Source organism: Marmota marmota, unplaced genomic scaffold (assembly GCF_001458135.2).
Source record: "Marmota marmota marmota unplaced genomic scaffold, marMar, whole genome shotgun sequence".
NCBI classification, from domain to species: Eukaryota; Metazoa; Chordata; class Mammalia; order Rodentia; family Sciuridae; genus Marmota; species Marmota marmota.
Window position 1 is genome coordinate 1,800,958 of NW_026000243.1, and position 11,721 is coordinate 1,812,678.

At 38.0% G+C, this 11,721-nt stretch overlaps 2 protein-coding genes across 8 annotated transcripts in view; one reads left to right on the top strand and one right to left on the bottom strand.

Annotated features, from left to right (window-relative positions):
• Window positions 1-11,721, bottom strand: part of Msantd2 (Myb/SANT DNA binding domain containing 2) — a 33,227-nt gene extending 21,506 nt beyond the window's left edge. For 3 of the 7 annotated variants that reach the window (XM_015498988.2, XM_048796136.1, XM_048796137.1), the window contains exon 1: window positions 11,535-11,721. In XM_015498988.2, the coding sequence (XP_015354474.1) occupies window positions 11,535-11,612 (78 nt within the window). In that variant the 5' untranslated portion in view covers window positions 11,613-11,721. Of the gene's footprint in view, window positions 1-727; window positions 2,923-9,800; window positions 9,918-11,534 lie in introns of those variants that run through there. The other 4 variants (XM_015498990.2, XM_048796140.1, XM_048796141.1 and 1 more) reach the window with 3 other exon arrangements.
• On the top strand, window positions 3,049-3,650 carry LOC125614042 (endothelial cell-selective adhesion molecule-like). The gene is made up of 2 exons (XM_048796146.1): window positions 3,049-3,286; window positions 3,469-3,650. Exons 1-2 carry the CDS (start codon window positions 3,145-3,147, stop codon window positions 3,633-3,635), a joined length of 309 nt encoding a protein of 102 aa, XP_048652103.1. The 5' UTR covers window positions 3,049-3,144; the 3' UTR covers window positions 3,636-3,650.

An 11,721-nucleotide genomic window follows, 5' to 3' on the forward strand; every position in this document is an offset into this window, starting at 1 on the left:
CACAAAAAAAAAAAAAAAAAAGAAAAGAAAAGAAAGAAAGAAAAAAATAATTATTATATATTGTTCTAAAATTGGCATAACCTGGGCTGGGACTGTGGCTCAGCAGTAGAGCACTCACCTAGCACATGCAAGGCTCTGGGTTCAATCCTCAGCACCACATAAAAATAAATTTAAAAAATAAAGATATTGTGTCCAACTACAAATAAAAAATATTTTTTAAAAAATTGGCATAACCTTGATCTCTTAACTCCCAACTATTTACCATGTTTCTTAATTTGTATAAGAGAAGGGTTTATCTGGTTTGGCACAAGACTATACCTTCTGGACCCTTCATAATAATGCCTGGTTCAAGAAGAGATGCTTGGGTAGTTAATCACTGAATGAATAATAACCTAGCCCTCTGCTTTTACTGGTTCAAACCTCAATGACAGGCATATAGAGACAATGAAAAAAATAAATAAAGTCAGGTAAATCTTTCTTAAAGCAAAAAAACGAGTGAATTTCTATTTCTTATACATAATGAAAGGTAGGCAGCTCAAACTTTCTAAGGTTATTAAGGCTTTATCAAAGAATATCTTATCTGATTAGTTTTTGTTTTGATTGAGTTAACTGCTCTGAATTACATTGTAAATGTTGGTTTTTTTTTTTAATCTGAATATAAGTTCTTTGAAGGCAGAAGATTGTCAGTTTTGTTCACTGATGTATTTCCCAGCACCTACATCAATACCTGGCATATGGAAGGAAGGGATTCAATAAATTCTGAGGACTGAATGAATGAATAAATAAAAATTCCAGGGCTGGGGATGTGGCTCAAGCGGTAGCGTGCTCTCCTGGCATGTGTGCGGCCCAGGTTCGATCCTCAGCACCACATACAAATAAAGATGTTGTGTCCCCTGAAATCTAAAAAATAAATATTAAAAAAATAAAATAAAATAAATAAATAAATAAATAAAAATTCCATTAAGACTGCATCTAGGCAACTGAGATACCAAATATAAAGTTCTTTTTGACCTATCACATGCTTCTTTCTAAATCATAAGCCAGATGATTCCATTTGAAGTGTTTACAAATTAAAAATTAATAAAAGCAGTTTTTGGTAGATATGAGCCTTTATTCTGGTTTCATTAATATCCATTACAAAGATAATTGGTTTATTTGGATAAATGAAGTTATCAATAGAAAGTAGAGAAACAGAACTTTGTTTCAAAATCCAATCTGTTACAATAAAATAGTCTTACAAAGGCTGAGAAAGTGCAACTAGAAAATAATCTAAGTAAACAACTTCCATACTATTCTATAATTTATATTGAATGATATAATATTTGGTAGCTCAAAATATATAATTATTGAGTGCAACCAAGAACATGCATATAAAAATAAAATGATGGCTGCTATTCCTAAAGTGCCTGAGAGTAAACACAGGTTTGTATTTTACTAAGGAGTAACAATGTATCTTACTAAATGAAAAGATAACACTCACTTGATCAGTGCCATGAATAAAAGTATTTCCAGTGGTTTTCAAGGATTTGAGTACAAATAGGTGAGATTTAACAAATTCAAATATTAAATATATGCCTTTTCCCAAATACAGACTTTCTTGAATTATTTATTTAGAGGAATAGGGGGAAAGACTTGGCATAGATTATGAACTACAGAAAATTTGTGACACATGCATATAAGGCACAGCTTCCTTAGGCATCCATTATTTTAAACACTGAAGTTTCTATAACAGTAAATAGCAGGCAGAACAGAATATAGAGCAACAGAAACAAAATCAAACTATCTAATTACCACTGCAATCCTAACAATTGTTTATAATAATCTAAAGCACTTTACAGTACTAGTCTGATATTTCTGGAACTCAGAAATTTTTCACCCATTTTCTTTCTTTTTTAAACAGTACACACATATAACTTTCCAATAAGAAAAAATTGCTATTCAATCTTAACCTAGTAATAGAAGCGTACTTCAGGGTTCTTGTTTGATTATTAACATTTGAAATCCTAGATGTGAATTTCAGTTCTGACACCTAGCAATGTTAAGGGGGTCGGGGGAGAAGTCAGGATAATCAGAAGACTGGAGAACTGACCAGAATCCATGAGACTATGGAAAGCACATCCTAGAAGCAACACAGACAGGACTGTCTAAATACGGTGTTCTAGATGTATCTCTCTGGGTTGAGAAGTAAAGCCAAAAACTTGAGCTAAGAAGAACCATATAGATCTTTGGTAACTATAACAAGGAGTCCTGCATAAGCTAGTAGAGAAATAGACAGCTTACTGCACACAGGTACAGAAAACATTATCAATTTAAATTTCCTCATTCTCCAAATAGGCCCCTGAGTTTGACATGCATGAAATCTGTCCTCTATAGCTTCATTGCCATTGCTTTCACCTCTCTTCTAGCTCACTGTGAGGCACCTCTTTGTGTCTTCTGCTTCCATTTTCAACATTATAGCCAGGGACTGCTATAAAATTTAAGTCTAACCATGTCACACTACCTGGCTAAAAATCCTTTGATAATTAGGATAAAGTCCAGACTCCTTAACACATAAACTGACCTCTTGCTTCTCTAGTGTTATTTTCATTACTGCCCAATTACTTCCCTTCAACATTCACCCACAAACCCCAGGCTCCAGCTATCTAGAATCACACAGCATAAAGAATATCACAGGTATACCTGGGGCACCAGCTGCCATATCACTGTGTTTCTAATGAGAACTGTAAACCTAGAATGAAAAAAATGTTGATATCACCTTAGTATCTTCTAGTCTTATTTAATCTAACTATAGGTTACAGTCCATCAGTAGGCTGAGAAATCAATTTTAGTGAATTATAACCACCTTTCTAAAGCGCTCCAAATGGGAGATAAAGAGACAATGCAACGGGAAATAAGGTCTGTTCTGGCGAAGGAACCTGGTGCAGTGAGAGGGTGGCTGGGGAGATGGTGGATAGGAGCTGGTACAGGTCAGAAGGATGAGTGTGGGGGAGCAGCATGTGAAGAAGGCCAGTTTGGGGGAGGGGAACTGGCTGACCCATGGGCACATGCATCATGGAATAATAACGGGAAGTGAACTGCCCCTAGGTATTGGCCTACATCAATGGGGTCTTGTCAAGCAAACCTAGAGCATCCCTGGTCTACTCCATGCCCTCCCGGAATGTGTCCCTGCGGCTGGAGGGCCTCCAGGAGAAAGACTCTGGTTCCTACCGCTGTTCTGTGAATGTGAAAGACAGCCAAGGCAAAAGCAGGGGTCACAGCAGCAAAACCTTAGAGCTCAAAGTGCTAGGTGAGTGAAAAACACACACTTCCAGATCTCTCCCCACCCACAGGGAGGTGAGGAGGTCTTTCTCCCAAGTGGCTGAGTATAAGGTTTGGGGGTGGGGCCAATGGAGTGACAGAAGGGTATGGGGGTGGGGAGGATCCATGGCTCCCTTGGGTGTGGGCTTTAACCTGTGTCTCCTTCCCCAGTTCCTCCAGCTCCTCCATCCTGCCGCCTCCTGGGTGTGCCCCATGTGGGGAACAACGTGACCCTGAGCTGCCAGTCCCCAAGGAGTAAGCCTGCAGCTGAATATCAGTGGGAGCGGCTGCCCCCATCCCCCAAGATTTACTTTGCACCAGCTTTATTTTTTTTTTAAAGCATTCTTTTTTTTTTTTTTTTTTGGATTGAGAGAGAGAGAGAGAGAGAGAGAATATCAATATTTATTTTTCAGTTTTTGGCGGACACAACATCTTTGTTTGTATGTGGTGCTGAGGATCGAACCCGGGCCGCACGCATGCCAGGCGAGCGTGCTACCGCTTGAGCCACATCCCCAGCCCTTGCACCAGCTTTAGGTGAGAAAATTTCTTAAAAATTTATACTATGACTGGGAAAGGGAAAAGATGAGAGGTGCCCTGGGGGCTAGGGCGAAAAGGGGAGGCAATGCTGCAAAGGACTGGGCAAAAGGAAGAGGAGGAGGGTAAAGAAGAGGAGGTGAGAAAGATGGCCTACCAGGTGCAGATGCTTTCATGTAGGTGCAGATGCTTTCATGTGCTGTGTACTATTACTAAAGAGGTTCTGGAAGTAGACTGCCTGCTTTCACACAGAATAGAACCTACCAGAGTGTACTGCAAGTAGGTTAAGTATAGTATCATTATGTGGATTAAATAAATTAATAGTTGTAAAACACTTAGAATAGCACATGGCCCATAGTGAATGCTACACTGATGTCAGCTATAATCATTATTTTATGAAATAAATAAATATATATGTAATCAATATAAATATAAATAAAATAAATATAAGTAAATAAATATATATATGTAATCAATATAATTATATAATTCAGTTATATACACATGTTATATTATGTGAGTATAGGCCCCAGGACAAAAAAAGAAACTGGGCCGAGTGCAGTGCACACCTGTAATCCCAGCGGCTTGGGAGACTGAGGCAGGAGGATCACAAGTTCAAAGCCAGCCTCAACAATTTAGTGAGACCATAAGCAACTCAGCAAGACACTGTCTCTAACCCCCAAAAAAAGGAGAAAAAAAGAGGGAGGGGACTGGTAATGTGGCTTGGTATTTAAATGCCCTGGAGTTCAACCCCTGGTACCAAAAAAAAAAAAAAAAACACTTCATATGGGTTGTGGTTTAAAAAAAAAAATGCACCACTTTGTTTTTTCTTTGCAGTACATAAATTAAGGAATGAGATATATAATGAATATTTACACAACTGCAGTTCAACATTATAAAAAATGTGTTACTCATCTAAACATTACCAAGAATAGGTATGACCACTGTGTCACTCCAGAACTATCAGCTTTCCCCTTCTACATGGTTCTGTTTTTTAATTTATTTTTTTAGTTTTCAGCGGACACAACATCTTTGTTTGTGTGTGGTGCTGAGGATCGAACCCGGGCCACACTCATGCCAGGCCAGCGCGCTACCGCTAGAGCCACATCCCCAGCCCTCTACATGGTTCTTTATGAACCCATCATTCATCACTTACTAAACCACACCTTCACCATAAGCTATGAGCTATAGCAATTTGTTCTTCAGTTAAAAGGCATGGTTTTTAAACAGCTGATCGCTTAAATTTTTTTGGAACAATTCATGATTTGCACTGTTCTAGATTATGTTGTCTCTAAGCTCTACACCGGCTCTACTAATCTACTGTACTGCCTTCTGCCCAGCCTTAAGCACCACCAGCTTAACATCAACACCAACAAAATACAAGATCTTGCTCAAAATAAGGCAAATGGTTCTTTAATAAGGTAGATAACTTGAAGGTAAATAGTTCACTGCTGTATTTCTAAAATCCCATAAGAGGCACTGAGATATTTGTAGGTACACAATGAAAAAGTCAAGCTGTTATTTCAGACATGATTTTTTAAAACCCTGGGATGAATCTATCAGTTGAGTCTGATCAAAGGGAATGGACAAGATATCCCAATTCACTTCCAAAAGACACACTGACTAATCATTAGGCAAGAGTTATATGCTACACCTTTCCCTTTTACTTTCCTATTTCACTCTGGGCTTTCTAAGGATAGAGGAATTCAATGGCCCAGTCCAATTGTATCAGCCAAGAAAGATATCAAAAAGATGTTCTGAAGCAGTCATCTTCAACTGGGGTAGCCATCCTCCTCCTCTACTGACTGATCAAGGTACCTTAAAACCTATCATACGTGCATATATACTGTAGGTATAAAGCTTGGCTCCTAAATTTAGAATGAACAAAGTAATATAGGTTATTGACATTGTTTCTCTAAAATGTTAACTAGAATATTTCCAAATCACCAATATTTTCAATATACATTCGATAAAACCTACCAATAAGAATTTATGTGAATTTTTCAGAATCAGAATTCATTATGCATACATTTTACAGTCATCTTCATCTCACTTGTCTCAAACTAAGTTTAATATTTTCTATATCCTATTAACTTCTTATAAACTTGAAACACATGATAAAAAGTTTGAATGTTAGCCTGAAAATGTTGGAGTGGGTACATGGATTTCACACTTTTAGGAGATGTATAAACACCATTATTTATTGCTCTGGCCAACACAATAGCCACATTTGGCTATTTAATTTAAAATTAATTACAATTAGATAAAATTAAAAATTCAATTTCACAGTTACACTGGCCACATTTCAAGTACTCAGTTGTTACCTGTGATAATAGACAATGCAGATATAGAACACTTCCATTTACCATTCCAAGTTCTACTGGATAGCAGTGCCCTAGGGAACTAGGAACATGCACTGCTTGCCTCAGCCAACTGAGGTTATAATACTTATATTCCTTGAATTAAAAGCTCTACCTCCTATAATAGTGGGCTATTTTTTTTAACATCCATCAAGGTTCCTAACAAGCCCAAGGTTCCTCCTACATAGGGGTAAAGTAACAGGAAGGGCAAGAAGGAAATGTGAGCTTCCCCTATTGGTCTAAGTATGTATTGACAGGCATCCTTTCACAAAATAAAGACTACTTTAATACTTAAGTAATGACTTTTTACTATGCACAATTCAGTATGGTGACCACTAGCTATAGGTGGCTATTTAAAATTTTAAATCAAATTGAAATAAAAATTCAGTTCATCAGGCATACTAACCACACATCTCAAGGTCCCCAATAGCCACATGTGACTGGTGGCTAACACATTAAACTGAGATAAACAATAAAAAACATTCCATCATCACAAAAAGTTTTATTAAACAGTACTATCTATACTATATACTTTCTAAATTCTTTTTTCTTTTCAACTACTATTTTAATGAAGTATCTAGAATATCTAACTCTATTTTTCACTAGATTTCAAAAAATACCAGGAAATAGAATCCTATTCATTCAGTTTTAGTGTGTGCTTTGTTATCTCTTACTTCCAAAATTGGACGCCATTAAATAAAAGTGTATGGATGGCAGTCAAAGATGGTCTTTTCTTTTAAAATACATATCAAGCCTCAGATTCAGAAGCAGAGAAGCAAACTGAATGCAGAAGCTTTCAAGTGGCTGGCTGAACATGTAAAAAAATGACAAGAAAAAAATCTCAGTCTTTCTTACAAAGGATGTGAGTGGCTTACCACAAGTCTTATCTGAAACACCAAAGGAGAGACTTCAGAGATAGGCAATCTATTAATATATTATACAGGTATCTTTTGGCTCCAATGCACCTCGGCTCTATTGGTTCTCTCAAATAAAAGCAAGGCCTGATAGCCAAAATGAAAGACCAAATACACTATACTGTGATTTGTGTGCTCAAGTGCAAAATTAGTTCCAATGGTAATGACAATTACTGATGAAAAAAATCTAGGCAATGCCTCTAGAAAATTAATCATTTTGTTTGTTAGAAAACTCCTTACCACTTCTAAGTTTAAAGAGGGCTCAGTGGTAGAGCACTTACCCAGCAAGCATGAAGCCCTGGGTTCCATCTCAGCAAAACACACACACATACACACACACACATACAAATACACACACACACATATGCAACTAGTACTGATCCAGCAAGCAAGTTTTTTAGGTTGCATACAATCACTTTATGTTTAATCTTGAGGTTACAAGTACATATCTGTTTCATAAATATAAAGCCAACTCTCAAGAGACAATTTTTTTGGAGAACACCCAAAAATATGGGACTTGAGAATGAGTTTTGCAAAGCATCAGATTAACTGACTAAAGTGTGGATATGGTATCTGTCTCAGAAGTGAATGCTTTCATGATTCCAAGTCCAGAAAGAACTTACAACTATTAGAGTATGTATGGATAGAGATGATATCGTTGCCCCCTTTGAAGTCATTACACTTACAGTTGGCTTTAGTCATATGACAATTAATCAAGTATTGCCCTGCACAATTGTTTTATTTAGCTTTTTAACTCTTTGATGTGTGTACACAAGCTTCAGCTAGACTGCAAGCTCTTTGACTATAGGAACTGTATGTTCTTTTATTCATCTAGTAGACAGTCTTGCACATAGTAAGCGCTCAAGTATTTGGTGAATGGACACATGAAGAAAAGGTCTACAGAAAAGGGGAAAAAATATGCAAGAACTAGACCAAAAAAAAAAAAAAAAAACTTCTGGATTTATTTATCTGACTCAAATTGTTAGCAAATTTCTTCTGGCAAACAAAAAAAGGAACAAAACTTCAGAATAAATAACAATCTGTGTAGCAAGGCAGTTTTAAACATACCATTTTATCCAAAAAAGATAGAACAAATACCAATAAACATGAAAGACATCTAAATGAAACTGTTTACAGCACTAAACGAATGTTTACATCTGACTTTTTTTTTTTTTTTTTTTTGGTACTAGGGATTGAGCCCACTATGCTTTACCAGTCCTTTTTATTTTTTATTTTGAGACAGGGTCTTGCTAAATTGCTAAGGCTGGCCTCAAACTTGGGATCCTACTTGCCTCAGTCTCCCTATATCTGACTTTCAATAAAAAATGTGTATGCTTAGAAATAATCCCTTGAATAGTATTAAAAAGTAGAACTTTAGTTTCAAAATCCAAGTTATTAATTCAATTTTGACATTTATAATTTTAATACTTTCACTGTTTAGATAAGACATTTAGATCAGAGAAATAAGTAATATGCCTTAATATTATTCAGGAAGGTAGTCAGGGCAGGGGTTGGCATAGGACTCAAAGCTTTCTGATGCCTTCATAGGGGGATGAAGGCTGCTATTTCAACATGTTCAAACTATTCCAATGGAAAAACTGGTTACTAGTCATTGCTTTCTTTCAAACTTGGAAAAAATTATTTACTGACTTTTCATAATGGAATTTTTTAGTAAGAATCTCAAATATATTACACAGAAATTTAAATGACACATGGTACTCCTCCTCCCTGTGAACCTCTGATGTTGAGGGGTTGTTGTTTTGTTTGTTTTGCAGAGCTAAAGACTGAATCCAGAGCCTTGTGCATACAAAGTACATTTTCTTCCAACTCCGAGATACATCCCTAGCCCTGAATTCATACTTAAATGAGCTACATGAGTCTGTACATGAAGTTCCTAATTTTCTTAACTACTTTGTTTCTATTTTGTAAAACCAAACCAAAAAGTATTACTGGATTTTGCAGTTATCATCAAAATAATAGAGTAAAAAAGACTTCTTTATTACTTGTTCCAAATTGGCATTTCTGAAACAGGGATCTAAGGATTTGTTTTCTCTCTTACAATATAAGGTTTTATTTTTATCTTCATAAGCAAAATCTGTGTTATTTGGACATCTACTTCATAACTGTGAAAGGCTGATTTCAAGTGACTAGATTTGCTTCTAGGCTGACTCCTAAAGGGAAAGAGTTTAGTTTTTTGTGTTTTTTTTTTTTTTTTCACAGTACCTTTATTCTATTTATTCATTTGTATGTGGTGCTGAGGATAGAAACCAGGGCCTCACACGTCCTAGGCAAGCACTCTACCACTGAGCTATAGCCCCAGCCCAAGAGCTCAGTTTTTAATGAGTATTTTTCAAACTTTGTTCCAAAGTCTATGTTTTTGAGTTAAAGTTTCAGTAACACTGCTGCAGACTTTTTAAGCTATCTAAAATTCACTTTCTAGATTTCATTTCACGAATTTAATAAGCATTCAATGCCTACTATATGCTTGCACAGCAAAAGAGCTTATAATTTATAATTTTTACTTTTATTAACAAAGAAGTCTGGGTTCCTTGATTGAAATCATTTAAAGAGTAAAGCACTTCAAAAAAAACAAAAGATCTGCTTTCCTTGTTAACGTCTACTGTGGATCAGAGAACTCATCATCATCTGCATAGTCTCAAAATATTCTAAGAGTTTGAAGTCAACTTGGTCTTACCTGTCTGGAGACAGGTAAACTGATCCTCTTAAAAATTCTTCAGAGGCTCAATCTCCTTTCTTTGCTTTAGGTTTCCTTCTCATAACTGGACAATGAAGCAATCCAACTAGATATTCCCTGGTTGTTTGAGAAACAATTTTATGGAGAGATTTATATTCAGTGAGGTTTTGATAGAGCACAATTTTCCTCTTTCATTGGGAAATTTCTAGGGACAAAAATCAATCAAACTAAAATAGTTACAAATACCTAAAGGTACATTTCTAAACTAAAGAAAATTTCATGGATAGATGCTATCCAGGGCAGGGCTAAAACTCTCCCCCAAATTTACCCTTCATTACCGTGAATAGGACAGTATTTTACTATCAGCTATAACTTTAAAAACATACTTGCATACAAAAAGAGGATGTACGAAGCCCAAAGGAATGCTATCAAATAAACTACTTTAAACAATAACTGATAGGTTTGAAATAGCTTAGCTTCTGAACCAAATTTTCTAAGCAACAGACCCAAAATGAACACTTCTAGAGCTAACACCTTGTGAACTTTGGCACAATCCTCCTCCTTTAATTATGATTGTTCTTACTGAGTTTTATGATTGTTGTTTAGTGTGACTTTTCTTACTTAGTTATGACTGTTCTTGGTGATTTTTAAACCTCCTCCCAAGGAGTTCCCAGAAAAAGTGCCAGCCCTACCAGAAAAGAAGTACACAGATACTATGACTAAGTAATAAAAGTATTTTCAGTAAAAACTGGGAGGATACTACCCAAAACTTTTAACAGACTCTACGAAAAGGGAAGGAGCTTAACTAAAACACAAATCCTTATTTGTCAATAATACCAATACCTAGATGAAAGTCAGAAACAGCAAAATGATAAGCACGCTGGTGGGTGAAATTTTTAGCCTACATTAAGCCTCTGCTTTAAATATTCAAGGATGGCCAGATGTACACTGCAGAGTTTACTTGTCACGACATCCGGCAGACTAAAGCAGGGAAAACTGACTTTCAAGAAAGGGCTTGGTCAGAAACATCAGGACCTCAAGCCAACCTTCCTCAGGAGGCATCGTCGTCAATCCAAATTCCAGAACAACTCTCGGCCACACTAACTTTCAAGGAGCGCACTACCTCCACGATAACAACACACAACTTGGCTATAATCAAGCCTTTCCAATTCTCCACAGCATCTCTTGCTTACTCTCCTTCGTACCTCAAATTAGAAGCAAAACGACTGACACAAAGACTGTCGTCTCAAGGCGCTTTTTGCATGGCTCCCCACCGCCACTTACAGAAAATTCCTTAACTGGGGACCCAACGGCCCCCGCATCTGCCTTTCTTCAATGCTGCCCCAGCTGGTAAGCCTCTGCCTGGGAGCCCCTCCGCCAGAACAAAGCGAGAGGCCCCGGCGGTAGGGGCGAGAAGTGCCTGCAAGCACTAGAACTGCCGCACCGCGCACAATGAGAAACTACCAACTTCAGAATGCAGGAAGATCCTCAATTGGCAAGAAAAAGGGGCGGCGGCAGACACGCCCAACTTCAAACTCAGGAAACCTACGGGCTGGCGGCCATCTGGAAAAAAGCCCCCTTGCCAGGGAGAGAAGAAAAAGGCGGAGGAGATGCGAATCGCCCACCGGGCCCCGGAGGGGAGCCCTGCACTCAGACCGGCCCCCTCCCCCGAGGCCCGCTTCCCCGCCTTCTCTCTGCCTCTGGTTCGCTGCCCCAGGCTGGGCGGCCGGTTACCTTGATGCGCTCCCGGCACTGGGACGGGGTCCGCTCGTAGCCCAGCTCGGCCAGGGCCCGGGACACGCGCTCGTACATGGCTGGCCCGGGGGCCTTGCTGCAGAACACCGTGCCGGCTCCCTCCAGCTGCTGGTACCGCGCCTCCACCAGCCGCTCGTTGCCCCACACTGCGATGAGCGCGTTCGTC

What these genes read in the sequence shown, in the direction of transcription:
- LOC125614042 (XM_048796146.1), top strand. Translation starts at nt 3,145, where the DNA reads ATGCCCTCCCGGAATGTGTCCCTGCGGCTGGAGGGCCTCCAGGAGAAA. An exon ending in CTTAGAGCTCAAAGTGCTAG is followed by an intron (nt 3,287 to 3,468) that starts GTGAGTGAAAAA and finishes CTCCTTCCCCAG; the next exon opens with TTCCTCCAGCTCCTCCATCC.